This window comes from Microtus oregoni, unplaced genomic scaffold (assembly GCF_018167655.1).
Source record: "Microtus oregoni isolate MIOR12 unplaced genomic scaffold, Mior012 000028F_ref0000031, whole genome shotgun sequence".
NCBI lineage: Eukaryota > Metazoa > Chordata > Mammalia > Rodentia > Cricetidae > Microtus > Microtus oregoni.
In genome coordinates this window covers 501,372-518,254 of record NW_024543087.1, presented here as the reverse complement: position 1 = coordinate 518,254, position 16,883 = coordinate 501,372, and the positions used below count along the sequence as shown (strand labels likewise).

The 16,883-nt window shown below is 45.2% G+C and overlaps 1 protein-coding gene across 4 annotated transcripts in view; it reads right to left on the bottom strand.

The window, feature by feature from the left end:
* Positions 1–3,004: 3,004 nt before the first annotated feature.
* Positions 3,005–16,883, bottom strand: part of Fyco1 (FYVE and coiled-coil domain autophagy adaptor 1) — a 70,784-nt gene continuing 56,905 nt past the window's right edge. For 3 of the 4 annotated variants that reach the window (XM_041676975.1, XM_041676973.1, XM_041676974.1), the window contains 4 exons: positions 12,382–12,477; positions 9,796–10,006; positions 7,026–7,135; positions 3,005–5,231 (listed from right to left, as the gene is read on the bottom strand). In XM_041676975.1, the coding sequence (XP_041532909.1) occupies positions 5,156–5,231; positions 7,026–7,135; positions 9,796–10,006; positions 12,382–12,477 (493 nt within the window). In that variant the 3' untranslated portion in view covers positions 3,005–5,155. Of the gene's footprint in view, positions 5,232–7,025; positions 7,136–9,795; positions 10,007–10,377; positions 10,758–12,381; positions 12,478–16,883 lie in introns of those variants that run through there. The other variant, XM_041676976.1, reaches the window with a different exon arrangement.

Below are 16,883 nucleotides of genomic sequence, written 5' to 3'. Positions count from 1 at the left end.
CTACTGTGTGTAATGTAGTGTGTTTATCTAATAGAAATATCCCGTTCTACTGGGTATTTTTACCTGTGGATTATTATGAAAATGATTTCCTCCTAAGATGTAATGTTTAACTGAAACAAAGATTTTATACAATAATAATGTTAGTTTAAATAGGATTTTGATGGTTGAGGGTTTTTAATGAATATACTGGGGATTATGATAGAGGTTAGTTTAGTGGAAAAGTTAACAAAGGTAAAGGTAGGGTAAAATGTCCCATCTCTGATAAAGCAGAGGCTGCAGAGGATAAAATATAGAACAATGAAGTGTCACACAGCAAGAACACGTGAGTTTCTATTGAGAAGCTGTATAGACTGTGACTTAGGTTAATGATGAAGGAAACCAACTGAGTTCCAGTAGCCCAGCTAACTTAGATTGTTTAAATCTTAATGCTGGGAGGTATACTCACAGGTTTTGGAATGTTCCATAGCTGAAACAGAGTTTTGAAAATAAAGTTAGACTAAGATGCTTTTGTGAAACAGTTGTAAGGTGAAAAACCCAAGAAGATAATCTAAATTTTTAGGAAGGCACATAGTTGAATGAGGAACTCGTCAGGGAACAAGAACAATCTAGTCCAATTATCATTAGCGGACATACCTTTCTTGCTAGGATTGGCTGATGACCAAAGATGATGATTAATTTATACCATTTCTATCCTCACTCTCCTGATATAAAAAAAAACTATTGATGAGTGGGTATGCACCCTTAAGATTTAAAGTAGAGCTGACTGATCATTTTTCATGTATAAAAATTTAGGTTTATGATTCCTTTATGTAAGAAGGAAAACATCAAAAGATAGATGTGGACATAAGTTTCTGTTCCACCTGGTCCCGCAGTCATTTAGTCCCAAGGAAACACACAGAGGCTTATATTTATTACAAACTCTTATTCTTTAAAAAAATATCCCTTGGGGTCCCCCTGCCCCGCAGCAAACTCCGGCGGGTGCGCAAGCGACTACAGTCGGCGGCGGTGGCGGAGGGTCAGACATATAAACACAGGAAATAGCCATAAATGTTTATTAAAAAGGGGAAGGGAGAGAGAGAGAGAAAGAGAGAGAGAAGGAGAGAGGGAGAGAGAGAGAGAGAGGAGAAGAGAGAGAGAAAAGAAGGGAGAGAGAGGAGAGAGAGAGGCAAAAGCCCCGTGTGAGAGGAAAAGCAGGAAGAGAGCGGGCAAGGCGGAGGTCAGGAGTTAAAAGGAGTGGGCGTGGCTAGGGCAGGGACCAAAAGAACAACACAAACTATTTGGCATATTAGCTCAGGATTATTAACTAGCTCTTCCAACTTAAATTAACCCATAATTCTTGTTTGTTTAGCCACATGGCTTGGCACTCAGTGAGGCATTCTCATCTTGCTCAGTGTCTAGCTGGTGACTGTGTTTCTCCATTTCCTCTTCCCAGAATTTTATTAGTCTGGTTGCCCTACCTATACTTCTTGCCTGGCTACTGGCCAGTCAGTGTTTTATTAAACTAATATGAGTGACAAATCTTTACAGTATGTAAAAGCATCATTCCACAGCAGATAAAGTTAGAAGAAAAAAAAATCTAGAACAAGAGAAGGAAATCACCAGGAAAGCAATAGAGAATGCAAAAGAAGAATAAAGAAAAGGTCTGGGGGAAACGAGAGAGAGAGAGAGAGAGAGAGAGAGAGAGAGAGAGAGAACACGTCTTTTCCCCTTACTCCTCAGATTAAAGAGTTGTAGTACGCCAACTCCGTGATTCCCTTTGAGCCGTGCATTCCTGGAGGATGGTCTGCTAGGCAGTGGACATTTCCCTTCTTCTACAGGTCACTATCCAGGTTTTCTGGAACTTTTTATTGAAGACATTGTCCTTTCCTCAATTTGAATACACAGTTTACAGTTCAGAACAAATTTTGTTGAGAACCATTTGGGTTTATTTCTAGGTCCTCTACTCTGTGCCATTGTATCTATCTATGCTTTTTACGTTAGTATCATGCTGTTTGGTTACTCTTTGTAGGTACTTTTGTTTGTGTTTTGGTTATACAGTGAGACCCTATCCTCTCTCTCTCTCTCTCTCTCTCTCTCTCTCTCTCTCTCTCTCACACACACACACACACACACACACACACACACTAAGTGACAGTGCTCATTTTCCCCACAACTCTGTCCACAGCCCCACAGCCTGTCTTCAAGAGTTGTCTTTAGCAAAGCTGGTTGGCCAGTGTGATCGTTAAAAACCATTTTGCTAACCTAAGGCATTGGGACTGACTAGGATCTTCATTGGTGCAGGACTTTTTTTAGTCTCCTTTTTTGGGAGCTTATTGCTTCATATGATGGGGGATGATAAAAATGAATGTGACAGAGTTCTTTGCCCTCAAGGGAAAAACCAGAGTTATAGAAAATGTGAATGATTCAAGTAGCAACCATGAGGAAATCTAGGGTAGGGGAAGACTGGAGGGATGGGCTGGGACAGGTGCCTGGGGTGTTCTTTGAGGCATGGGACACTCAAGAGACAGGGGCTCTGGTCATCTCAAGAATCCAGGTACTGAGCACCAGTTCAGGACAGTGCAGGTTGGCCTGTTGACAGCCCCCTAGCGGCTGAGCAAAGTCGGCGCACACGCTGGTGGAGTGCTGTTCTTGCCCTGCAAGACATCAGCGCTGCGCCACACGGTTACTGATAATGAGCTGAAAGCGATCAGTGGCCTTTTTTACTTCATTATTTTGGCAGGTTAAAAAGTTTGTTCCTTGAGCACTCTGAAACCATTAGAGAGGAGGGGGAGCCGTGTGAATGGCAGAGGAGGGTAGGTGGAAGGTGATGCAGGCTTAGGCAAATCTCAATACCACCCCCCGCCCCCGCCCCGGAGAGGACCAGGGAGTATGGAATGCCAGAACAGGTCCGCTACTTACACTCTCTTCCGCAGGGCTCCTGAAAGATGTTCTGCTTCCTGCAGGGTAGTTCTGTCACTCATCTAATGACTTATTCTTGTCAGAGGAATGAAAGACAATGTTTCTCCAAATGCCACAGTGTTTGCTTTATTTGAAACCTGAGGTTAAAAAACATTTCCAAATGGCACAGCAGACACTGTTAAAGGAGACTATTCAGTGATACCAAAGTTTCATCCCCTGTGGAGATCAAGTGCTGGTGTTTGATGTGCTTCTGAGTAACTCTTTGGCAGATAAGAATGAAATGGGTTCCCTGACCCATTATCTCATAAGGCCACACAAAATGAGGATTAATGAATTAAAGTGCATTCCAATCGTCACGCCTTCCCACAGAGACTCAGTGGCACCGCAGCCACCAAAAGCAGGGCATCTAGATTAAACATACGTCAAAAGGGTCTAAAAATACCCCTTGATCAGAGAGATCTCCTGAAATTTAAAAGGTGTTTGAGAGGGAAAAGGAAATTTTGAATTAACTTTCTTGTTTCGTTGGAAGAAATTAGGTGAGATGAGGAAATTGTGCTAAGTTTCTACCAAGTAGTGTTCGTTTCTGTGAATGTGAGCAGCACTCAATGGTCTTCATATTGCATTCCCTGGTTCTGAGCACCAAAGATGGCTCCTCTCTGCCTCCTTTTCCAAAACCTCTGAGCCAAGAATGTTCTCTGAGTATAAAGGATTCTCACAGGTAGAACCACGGAGTCTGAGTTTAAAAACAAAACTCCATGAATATCAAACTAGGGCAAGATTTCTTTTTTGGCCAGGAGTGGCTTGATACTTGGCGGACAACTGAACCTGTTCAGAAATAACATCTTTATTTATATATGGCTCTTCGTTTCCACTTCCCAAACCGTATGGAGATTTTCAGTTCCAGATTTCTGCTTGAGAATTCCTTTGCCTTCTTTGCCAGGGCTAGCTGGAATCTAAGGTATGTAGTCAGCAATGCTCTCCGAGTCTACTGAGACACGGAGGGCCCCATCTCTGCCTCAGACATACTTCCCTGTGTCTCGGTAGCTGGTTTATTTCTTGGGTGAAGTCAAGTAGTGGCTTCAGTGTCACTGGTAAACAGGCAGCTGGCAACACTACTAACATGGCTGTTATGATTCCTCATAACATAGCTGAGTCATTACAGGAGGAGCTGTCCTTAGAAAAAGAATGACCCAGGATCTCAAGGATGTTTCTCTAAGCTATCTGTCCTAGAAAAGGAAACAGTAGGCTGTCTGCAGTATCAGATATGAGCTGATGAGCAAGAGGGGTGGCGGGCAGATGGAGGCCCAAAGGAAGTTATGCCCTGCTCTTCTGCTACATTGCTTCTTCGTCACCAAAGACATTTTAGAAAGGTTCCAGGTATTGAAAGTGGTTCTCAACTGACTCTACTCATGAGTAAACAACCGTCTGCAAATGAGACAGAAGCTCTGGTGTTTACAAAGACGGGCTATGGGCTGACACATGAGCTCTGAGGCCAACCTGAGTCCACTGTATTTCTACTCCTGCCATCCATATGCAGAGCTGAAGCCTTCAGGTAGTGGCTGCTCTTTCCTAGACCTCTGGTTGGTTCTTGTGTGTGTGTGTGTGTGTGTGTGTGTGTGTGAGTGTGCATGTGCGTGTGCATGTGATATGTGTGATTTAGAGTTGCTGAGTGGCCAGGCTGAGCAAAGGCCCTGAATAGACAAGGGCTCTGAAGGACAGCACAGTTCAGCACCCGCCCCCAAATTGCTGAGAATGAGAAAGCAGCCCCTTCTTATGGATAAATTAAGAGATAGGTTCATCTCCCACGTGATGGCCCTGTGGTCTCCTTCTCCTGGGACTACACAAGGATTCACAAAGGGAATCCTTTGCCTGAAAAATACCACAGCAGACTGTTACCAACTATGATCCCAGGTGAGGCCAATGGTGTTTCTAGAGTACAAACATTTGGCAAAGTGTCCCTTTGGGTGAGAAGATAACTGAGTCTCACATCTGGTCCTTAGGAGCCCTGGGAACTGACAGTTACAGCCTCACGTAACCAAGCACATTGTGAATCTTGGCAGAGTAGTTTCTAAGGTGCAGTTCAAGGCTCTGCCCGAGCTGCAGAGCTGGTGAGCTGGGGTACAGCTGATTGCATTTCCTTTGTTTCTAATTTTTAAAATTTTGTGAGTGAGTGTGGGTATATATGTTTAAAGAGATGGGTGAGGAGGAGTAGTGTTTCCTATGGATGATAAAGAGCTTTAAAGTTCAGGTACTGATGCTATGGGAAATCGCTTCCATCGTAGATCACAGGCCGGTCAACAGTCAGATGGTAAAATACTTTTTTGGAGATAAATCTGAAGAAATAAAAAAAATGGAAAATGTAGGTGTTACTTTTAGTGAAGACTGAGGCCTCATGTCACTGACTGGGCTTTGCTAGGTGTAGAACTAAAGTCTCCAGAGAAACAGCTTCTGGGAATTGGGCAACTCACGGACCATTTTAGTGTTCCTTGGCTCCCTATCCCCATCTTCTGCCTGTCTAGTCTAGTAAAGTTCTCTCCCCTCAGAAGGTCCAAGGACTGTCCATCATGGGCTTCCTAGGGCCTCAGTGAAGGGTGGGGCTGTAAATCTCTGTCCTCACTAGCTACTCTGAGGTGCCAGTGGTCAGGACTGCATGGGAGGACGGACTAGGTGCCATAGGAGGTCATGGCAGAAGCCAGAATATATGTTACACACACTGGACATTTGTGTCAGTTCTGATCTCCATGTACCATAGACAGAGATCATTTTCCAGAGCACTGCACCACCCTAGGTTTTCCAGGAGCCTGAGGCTGCATGCGGCCCTTGTCACACTCTTTCTGGACCCACAGCCAGGCTCAGGGAGGCACGGATACTTCTAGGATCATTACAGAAAAAGAAATGGTTAACTAGAGTTGCAGCAGGAAGAACAGAGCTTGGCTACATAGACACTGATCCTCTCCTAACCCTGCTCCCTACTGTTATTGCTGCTCACCTAGATGGGGACCACAGTCAGCTCCCTGGGAAGGCTGAGCACACTCCAAAGTCCTACAGATTTAGGCAGAGTTCTATTATTCAGGGCAACACAGGACAAGTGGGAAGGTCTCTTGCATGGTAAACAACCCTGTCCACAGGCCTGAGAACTCAGGACCTGAGGACCTGGGGTAGGGTATGGGAACACCTTTGCCTAGAGTATCCTAACAAGTTACTCTACTAAAAGCCAAACACTTGTGATGAAGGGAGACAGCCACAGCCAAGACAGGTCTATTTTAAGAAAGAACCCCAGTGAAGAGGCTCCTTGGAAACCAGAAGCCTTCTCTAGGGACAGAGGTCTCAATTTGTGCATGTGATAGATGCTGTCTGTCTGTTCTGCCTGTTCCCTTTTCTAGCCACCTGCTTACCATCCTTTTTATATTCTCATGATGATTACTCCTGAGATCAGACCCCCTAGAGCCTTTAGCTGACCCTCAGTACTGCCAGAAGTAAATGGAGAAGTCAAGATGGCAAAGACTGCTCCTGTGACATACAATATGGCTGTTGTGGAATATTAGTTTAATACTTGAGTGGTTAGTATACGGTAAGACACGGTAAGTGTTGGTCCACCGCTGCAGCTTGAATAACCCATGTGCCCCATAGGCTCACTTATGTGATCACTTGGTCTCTGGTTGGTGATGCTGCGTAGGGAGGATGTAGCATTTTCAGGAGGAAAAACTTTGCTGACAGAAGTATGCCACTGGGGGTGAGCTGTGAGGATTTGTAGCCTCCCCTACTTCCTGTTTGCCCTCGTTGCTTCCTGCATGTGAATAAAGATGTGACCTGTCAACTCCTGTCCTGGCTGCCTGCTGCCATTATGGACTCTCTGAAACTAAAAGTCAATTAAACTCCTTCTTCCTTTAGTTGCCTTTAATCATGGTGTTTTATCCCAGCAACAAAAAGCAACTGACAGACCTGCTTTATAAAACCTACCATGAGCAGTGAAGGCAGCGGAGGAGTCTCAATTATAGAATCACTAGCAAAAAACTTTGACAACGAAGTCTTGATTTTGAGTGTCTGCCTCAGTGCTAGAGAACAGGAGCAATGATGCATAGAGACAGGTGGACCCATGAGATGCCATGACCAACTTAGGTACCTACCTGGAAAAGGTGTTGTCAAAGATAAGCAAGTAGATACCAGGGGTTCGGACCTTCAGCTGGCCCCGGATACTCTCCTTGTGGGAATTGCATCGGGTGGTGGGAATGAGGACCTGGCAGGGAGAGCAATAAGGTGTCACAGAAGCTGACGGCTGTGAGTCCTCTAGGCAAGCTGAATGAGGTCACAGCAGTAAAGGCTGGGACGAAAACTCAGCCCCAGCAAGGGTGGGGTGTCACTGTAGGCAGATGGTGCGCATGCATCTCTTCCACACTAGAGCCAATCTGTCCCATCCCTTGGCGAAGCTGTACTTCTAGGCTTTTAGGAACATTCTAAGTGCCCATTTGACCAGCGGCCTCACGTAGGTCCTAGTGCTGTCCTTAGGACACAGTCCTCTTTCCGGATGATGACATTCAGGCTCTCTATAAAGCTCCTGGCCCCGCCTCCTCCAGGAAAGACAGCCCTAGCTCCACCCATGGCCTCTCACAAGGCATCACCACAGGCCCTTCTCTTGGATAGGTGCTGGCCAGTCCATGTGATTTTAATCTTTCCAAGCCTAAACCTTAGCCTCCTGTTTATTCTTTCAGAATCACAAATTTATCCCCTAAGTGCAAATCTGGGCATATAGTGTATGGATCAGAGCTAGTCCTTGGATGGTCAACCTCATCCCCATGGGGGCAAGGTCTACCTGAATATCAGCTAAAGCACAGGCCTAAACTTAAAACTGAAGTTATATGAGCTAGCAAAATGGCTTCGTAGGTAAAAGAGCTTGCCTTGCAAGTCGGACAACTTGAATACCATGTAAGGAGGTGAAAGGAGGGAAGAGACTCTATAAAAGTATCCTCTGGTCTCCATGTAATGCCATGAATTAATTCATCCCCTCCCCAATGATAAAGTGAACAAAACTGAAGGTGTGACAGGGAGAGATGACCAGTATTCTGTTTCCTTCCTGCTTTCCTCCATCTTAGAGAGTCTTGTCCCCCATCCCCCAGTGCCTTACACTGTCTACTTAGCAAAACCTATGCATAAAGGGTTATATAGACCACCAGCTCTACAGAGCACTCTGAGCTCCTAATATAGCAAATGACATCAGAAGTGACCGTTTTTATCTACCCCTCTTACCCTGCAATGAGACAGTCTCAGCGTGGCCTTCTCTGTAGACACAGGAGTCCTTTTCCAGTTGTGCCTATAATGCCTACCTACTCATATTGTGATTTCTAGTTGGAGTCATAGGGCTTTATTTCTCAGAACTCTCTCTCATTCAGAATCAAGAATAGATCTGGGTGTCATCCTATATCTCTTTGTCCCCAGTAGACTCTACAGAATGTGGGATACAGTAAGAGCTCAGCTTTTAACTGTTCAAGGATCCAGCAAGGTTCTCATGTGTTGTTATGAGATACGGCCATCTGTTTTCTGAAAGGCCTAGGCTGGTCAAAAGCATATGAGAAGTCCCCTGGACAGGTACTAAAGATGGGGACCTAGAAATACGCTGTCTAGGCTCATGACTTTTCAGGGGACCATAGATAGAGAAAACAGCATTCTTCATCGCTGACTGGTGACCTGGGCCTGGAAGGGCAGAGGAACACCTAAATATTCTAGACATGGGCTTTTTCTGCCCCACTGTGTTCACTGTGGGAAAAGACAGTGGAGATCATTAAAAACAGGAAGGGCTCCTTGTAAGTCTGAGTGAGACAAGGATAGCTGAACCAGGCACCTAAGCTCCATCTGTCATGAAGATTGATGGGTAGATCAAGAAGCAAGGGCGAAGTCCACAGCTCAGAGACGCTTATGGAGCTAAGGGCCTAGCACCTGAGGCTTGCAGGACTCTGACAGCAGAGGATTTCAATTGCTGGTGCCAAACAGAGAAATTTGCTGAAAATAAACATCAAAGAACCATTTGCCTACTCATAATCGATTTCTAGCAAGGTAAAGCAAAAAAGGCCTCTGCTAGTTAACTACCTAGGACAATTAACTGCCTAAAATTCACTTTTTGTTGTAACCTCCTGTGTCTGAGAGTTCTTTTTTCTCCATTCTTTTCTCTCATGATTCAAATACAATCTGCATTTCTACCCTTCATTCCTCCTCTCTGCCTTACAAACATGGGAACTCAGCTGCTGGGTGTGGGGATCCCTCTTTCTCACCCCACAGTGAATCAGCATCCTGCGAGCTTCTACCCAGCCCTTTTGTGGCTCTGAACTACTCAATTTGGGCTGCTCAGTGGAGTTGCTGAGGGTTGCCTGCACTGTATTCCTGATACCCTGCTTTAGTGGTCTGGGATTTGGCCTAAGGATTTGGGTTTAAAGTCTCTCCCTGGGTTTCTAGTGTATAGCCACATGGTTGAGAACTGCAGTTTTTCATTGCCAACATTTTACACCTAGAATAGCCTGGATGTTATAAAGCTCAACTGACCATGCCATACTGGGGCTGTCTTTGCTGTTGTCTTTGTAGGTGACATTTGGGACATCCAAAATGAATAACTGGAGACGGAGTCCATAACTCCCAAGGTATCCCACCCTGCTCTGCAGAGTTCTGTGAGAGTAGAGTCCTATCTCTTGCTCGTCTCTGAGATTTACCTACAGATCTATCCCAAGGTCAAATGGAATACGTGAGGCACAGAAATAACCTTCAGCCAAATGAAGATGGTTCTCCTGAACTTGACTTCTGGGTCTTGTTTCCCCAAAGAAATCAAGTCTTGGATGCTTTGCCCACTCTGGGGAAGGTTTGCTCAGGCACCTGGAGCGTGTGATAAGGACGCTGGTAGGGAACCTGGCCTACCTTGCACTGGTCAAGTGGTGTGTCTTCTGTCTCTTGGAAGACCACACTGAAGGAGATGCTCTTGGGGTCAGAAGAGAAGACCCAGCAGATAGTGAGGCCAGGCTCAGCTACGGTGATAGGGATCAGGCTGTAGGTACTGGACCTCACAAACAGCTCCCTGTTACCCTCCCCAAAGCTGATGATCTCCTCCACTGTGAGGGGTAATTTGATCCTAAAATAAAAATGCAAAGAGAAACCTGGTTCAGTGGATTGTCTGAGGCTTTGAGGTAACTGGATATTTGAGACTCTTTGTAGGTTAAGCATGGGTACCCCTGACTGACATGTTTATAAGACGCTCAGCTCAGACAAAAGCTTTGGTTTGAGTGCTCACCACACAGCTGGCATAGTTCTTGCCCGCGAGTCAGAGCTGTGAAAGATACAGCGAGTCCTTGCCCACATGGACCTGAAAGCCCGTGGAAACTATGGGGACAACTGACCTGCTCTGAGTCTCTTACGGATAGGATTTGAGTGCACATCTGTGAGGCTGGTCCAGCCTTTATGTTCTGCCGCCTCCTCTCACCCTATCAGACACACCTCCCACAGCCTCTCCGCAGATTTGTGTGAGAAGGGGTGGAGGGGTTGAAAAGTCAAACCTGAGAGAACCTGTGTCAGATTTCACAACTGTCTTGCTTTATTTTCCAAATCTGTAGAATTGAAATGACCATGTTTTCTTCACATGACCATTGTGGTAACACTGAAGATTGTGGAGCTGAGGGGAGGCCTCTGACCTCTTCCTACAGCCAATCATCCTTGGATCCACTTTGCAGGGGGACAGTGCTGTGACAGTCTGCGGTTGAGGCACAAATACTGCATGAGATGACATCAGAGGATGAGGCTGACTGTGCGGGATCCACTAATCCCAGGCGCCAACCAGCTGAGTAGATTTCTTCTTTCCTCAGTCACTCAAAGGCAGCAAGCTTAACCTGGGATTATGGTAACAGGACCTTCAAATGGAGCTGAATACCTTGGCTTAGTTTCTTACCATGAAGCAAGGCCTTTCCTCAGCTTCTTTTTTTTTTTGGTTTTCAAGACAGGGTTTCTCTGTCTAGCCATGGCTATCCTAGAACTTGCTCTGTAGACCAGGCTGGCCTCAAACTCACAGCGATTTGCCTGCCTCTGCCTCCCAAATACTAGAATTAAAGGTGTGTACTACCACTGCCCAGCTAAACAACAAGTTTTAAAGGATATAAATTATGCTTTAAAGATAGAAAGTACAAACTGAAGTCCCTAATGCAGTTAAAATAGACATCAGGGTTCAAATAGAGAGGCCTGAAACACATGGGAGGGGTAGAGCCAACCCGATCACATAAGGGGAAGGACAGGGCTCTGGGGAAAAGAGTCAGTGTCTGTATGCTCTGGCTGGTTCCCACTTACACAAGGGCCTGCTGGAGGATATACTCAAGGCACTAGTTGGTTCCTACTCCACACAGCCCTACTGGGGGACATATTTAAGTCTCTGGCTGGTTCCCACTTCTACAAGGGCCCTACTGAGAGACATAACACAAGGCACTGTTGGCCTTTCACATATAATTGCTTCTAATCCAGCTAACTGCAAAAGACTAAATTGTGGGTAAGAGTAATTCCTAACATGATTCTTCTACTTAGTTCAGAAAGGAGATCATCCCAGGCCACCCTGTAAATCAGGAGTGGGATATGAGGCAACACAGAAAAACTACAGCCAGATGTTAGTAGGTGTGACAGGAGTTAATATTACCTCTCCACAAACAAGTACACCACAAGCAGGTGGGGTTGGGATGTAGCCCAGTGGTAATGTAGCTATTACGCATGAGATTCTGAGTTCAATTCTAAGCACTGCCTAAAACAACAAAATAAAACAATCCCTACAAATTGAACAAAGAGAAGAGTTTAACGAACTACCAATAGAACTCCACCAAGTTCTGAGGCCAGCAACACCTGTAAAATCAACAACTAATGGACTAGCAGCCAAAAGACAGCCAAGACCAACAGCTAACAAAGCTCTTCAGAGACGAACAGGAAACTTTGTGATTACTCCCCTGTGAGCAGCACGTGAATGAAGAGCCCACGATCATCTCTCAGCTGGGTGAGGAGACTATGGGATTCTTCAATTGGCTTGGCCTGTGATGTGCTCAGGGAATTAGCCCATGCCAATTGTCTAGTTCCCTGCTACAAGTCCTGCCCCCAGATAACAGCTCGATGTTTTTTCCTTTCTTAGAACTCTTCCCCCTTTCTTTTACATTTTCTTACTTTTTGTTAACTTCTCTTAATAAAGCCTGCTTTTGCTTTACTTACTCCTATATGTGTCTGTGTCTTTAATCATTACCCATTTGGCTGGATGTCTGTCCTTTGGTTATGACCGACTGGTATCTGAGTCTTTGAATCACATACATCTAGGCTGAGAAAGGCCCTGTTGCCCTCAAAGATCTGCATTATTCCACTGGTGGTAAAACAGAGCACTGGGTGAGCCAGCTCCTGTTGTGATAGGACCAGTGTCCCTCCTCCAGACTCCATTCTCCTGGGACTCTTCTCCACTGGCACAAGAGGCCCACTCATTAGCTTGGCACTTACATCAGCTCTCCAGACTTCAGCAAGCAGATTTCAGCATCCTGCCCCACTGGCATGTCTTCAGTGTCTTCAGGGGTTAGTGAGTTTGATGTAGTGTCCCTGAAACATCATAAAGGTGAACAGGCCATTAGCTATCAGCACACAAAGTTATATAGCCTGAGGCCTATAATGGAGTCATGTGAGGACTTCTGAGGATAGCAGAGGAAAGACAACAGGGCTGCAGGAATGCCTGGAAGGAGTGTGAGTATAAACACCAATGAGTCACTCTCCCCTCCCACATCAGTAAATCCTTCTCTATGCTTAGGGGAGGCAGGCATGATACCAGCACCATGCCTCTTTCCTCCTTAGCACTGGTCCTGTTGGTTCTGCAAAGCTGGTTCCAGCATCAGATACCCTGACGCGGCTCAGTCGGTACAAGAATAGGTCTAGGCAGAGATGGGACAGAGGGAATACTTACCTTTTCTTTCCTTCCTAATGTACCACTAGGAGTACAGAAGGAGCTGCTTTGGAACTGGGGCTGTCCCAGTCTCCAAAGTGTGCTCTGTGGATAACCGATACACAGGGAGCAAGGGTTACATACATCTCTCTCTTAGAAAGTCATTTAGGCAGTTGTCTAGGTGTTTCTTCCTCATTAAAACATTCCCTTTCAGATGGAGGAGAGCGCTCTTAAGACTCAGTAAGCTAAAGACAGAAGTGCATAAAAGTTATAGAACTCAGTTTGCCTGGCATGGTGGTGCAGCCTTCAGCACTTGGCCTCAAGGCAAGTGGATCTCTAGGAGCTTCAGGCCAGTCTAGTCTACAGAGTACTCCAGGGCATCCAGGGCTAGCTACATTGATAAACCGCATCTCAGAGGAAGAAAAAAAGGAAGGAGGGGAGAAAGGTACAAGATTCACAAGCCCCATCCCCCTACTCCTCCACCCCCACTTTTAAAAACAGTAATTAATTGCTGGAGCGAGGAGACTCTCTTCAGGAAGCTAACTGAAGGCTGTACAGAAAACTCCAGTAATGCAGCTATTATGAGTTCTCACCTATTCTAGGGTGTGCTTTTTGGTGAGGCAGTTCCCCATTTTACCCACACACCTGTAAGTAACACTAATTAAATTCACGGATTCATCAAGCTAGATTTGGATGGAAGTTTCTTTGGTTGTTAGTGTCTTATTTGGCGTGTTCTTGTATTTATCTGACCATGGAACATTATGAACACCTGCAAAATTACTGACCCTCAAAACACATGGGCAGATAAAAGTCCCTGGATGGGGACTTGAGTCCCAGCTGTTTCTCCAAAGCAGGATTCGTGCCAGAATTAAGATAATTTGACTGCAGCTCAGTGTGCTCCCATTCAGGACTCTATGCCCAGCCTGGCTCGTAGCTCTTAGGGGTCCCATAATCCAACCAACTTCAGCTGACAATTATGCCCAAGAAGACACATAGGCCCAAGAAAGAAAATAGTTGGCTCCCACGCGACGGCCTTAGAAAGGTCTCCTGCCCAGGATGACCTCTTCCCTGGATGTTGTAATTAGTCTCAAGAGTTCTAGAGGACTCTTGAAATATTCCATGGGTATGGTCAGTATGTCTCAAACTTTCCTCTTACCAAAGGCTCCTTTCTGCCTAGACATAAGGTGCATTTACTACAGTTTCACAAGGTTTCAAAAGTCTTGCATCATTTTTGGGAAATTTGGTCTCTCCTAGGTAGTCATGTAAATGCATCAAGGGATAAAGCAAATTTGAGAAAGGCAGGAAACATAAGCAGGACCACTAGAGGGCACCCTATCTCCTTCTATAGCCAAGTCCTTTCTTTCCTATTGAAGCAGTTTTCTCAGAAGAGAAGTCCATGAAGTCAGTGTTCTCAAGTGACCTTGCTCCAGCAGTAGGGTCTTCCATTAGCTTCTCTGACTTCTTAGAGTGACATTCCCACCGGTCCATTGATATGCTCTTCCCTCTAAGGCAGTGGCTCTCATGTTCCTAATGATGCAACCCTTTAATACAGTTCCTCAGGTTGTGGTGACCCCAACTGTAAGATTATTTCATTGCTACTTCATAAGTGTAATTTGCTACTGTTACAAACTTCAGTGTAAGTATCCGATGTGCAGGATATCTGACATGTGACCCCCAAAGGGGTTGCAAACCACGGGTTGAGAAACATGGCTCTAAGGTGATGATCCCAGTGTTCCTAGGAATCTCATTGCACAGTTGAAGCTTAACAAATGTCTGCATTATGAGCCTCAGTGTAAGGGACTTTCCCATCCCAAATGCTATCAAAGGTGCATGTAATCAATACTCCAATTTACTAAAGAATAAAAATGGCTCAACGATTAGGAGTGTTTCCTATTTTTCCAAAGGACCCATGTTCAGTTTTCAGCACTCACGTTGGGTTAGCTGTAACTCCAGCTCCAGGAGGTCCAACACCCTGCCTTCTTTTGGCCTCTTTCGGCACGCGCACTCACATGCACATGCACACACAGATGTACCTAAATAATAAATAAATCTTTGAAGTTGGAGAGATGGTTCAGCTGTTAAGAGCACTTGCTGCTCTTCCAGAGGATTCAGGTTTGGATCCCAGTAGCCACATGGTGGTTTACAACTATATAACTTCATGGGATCTGACACTCTTTTCTGGCCTCCACAGGTACATGCACATGGTACACATACATGCATGCAGGCAAAATATCTACACACATACAAAAAATCTTATGAAAAAGGAATAAAGAGGTGCAGAAACAAGGCAGAGGTTAAGGGCCCTACCCCCAAAGTGATCAGAAGTTCATACCTCTCTGGGCAAGGAGCCACCTGGGTACTTCCGGTGGGGCCTCTAGCATTTCTTTGTCACAAGTCTAAATATTGTAACTCGCTTTTCATTTTATCATAGCTCTCTAGGCTACCGAGAACAGAAGCTCCACTTGAGGAATGCCTAGCAGCCGGCGATGTCCTGCTTATGGTCTTCCTTGGAGGTCTCTCCATTTTGTCACTTACTGCAGTGAGTCCCAGGCTCCAGCAGGGGACTGGGAGTCTTCAGTTCAGATTGCTCTGTCCAAACTTAGACTAATCAAAATCAAATAAACTAGGATTTCAGATCCAAATTTGCACTAGTTATCCTTCAAGGGTTCAGTCATCACACAGACTGCTGACAGACCACGTGGCATAGGACACATCTACCATAGAAACTGACTTCCTTTCTGTAACAACGAAACTAAAAACACTTCTAAGATGCTGGTTCTAAAGACTTAGTTCTATGGTCTAATCACAACACACAAACCTTCAGGACCACCCTCGTGACCAGCAACAAGTGCCAACAAACCAGCCATTCCTGGCTTACTTGTAAATGGTGGTTGCTATTCCCTCAGGGATATTCAACCATGAATTTGTCCTCCACAGCTCTGCCACTCACAAGTGCCCTGTGCTAACCTCTTCTCCCACAAACAGTAGGAAATGTGAAAAGTCTTGGGTCCTAAAAGTGATATCCCAATAGTTCTGGCTTGAGAATGCCAGGTTTCTAGAGAAGGTTAGCACAAAGTGACTTCTGAAGTAAGACTTCCCTTACGTTCTTTTCTCAATTCTATTTTAGATATTCAAGTATTCCAGAGGAATGCAAGGCAAAGGCAATTGGGCACTCATTCTTGAGAAGTTTAGATCTTTGATTCAAAGGAATTTAAGGACCTTGGGACAATTATACTACAGATATAAATAGTAAAAGTTTTTTTTTTTGTAAAGTGCTCCCAAATGAACTAGTTCCTTGAATTCAGTTGAAAATCTTTTGTTTTACACAGAACTTTTCTTTGCAGTGCTATGACTAAAGAACCACACATCCCAAATACACGCATCCAATCTCCCTACATTCACCCATGCATGTTCCTATAGATGTTCATGCACAATCACAGAGGGTTCTCACTGGGGAAAATAAATGACTTCTGAGAAGAATATAGCAAAGCTGGACAAATCTCAGGTCATTCTAACAATGCCCGGTAAGTGCAAATCTCGGTCTTTTGCAAGAACAAGAAGTGCTCTTTAACTGCTGAGGCATCTTTCCAGCCCCCAAAGAGTTCTTTCAGGAGAGGTGCTTCAACTATCTCCCTCTGGGTATTTGGAGAAGCCTATGCATCTATTCACTGTTCACTGCATTAATGAGGAAGTGAGGAAAACCCATTAGTTGTACATGGAAGCCTCTGGCATACCTGTCTTAGAGCAAAATTGATGATTAGCTTCTAGATTCTGGTCCTACTCCCAGGGTAATTTCCCAGAGAAGTTAGCAATACTAGCACATGGGAACTAATAGCCAGACCACATTAAGATCATGTCTACTACATGGGGAAGGTCCAGGAGGGCAAGTCCAGGCAGGTTCTAGACAAGACAAGTCAGATAGATGGGCACTACCTGCAAGGGGCCTGTGGGGGCTGAGTGCAGGGCTGTATCTGGCCCTCCAGCACAGCCAGACAGCTAAAATTGGCCTGGACCACACTGGTCAGGGGATGACCAGAAACCCGAGATTCTAGCTCTGAATTCACCAGCT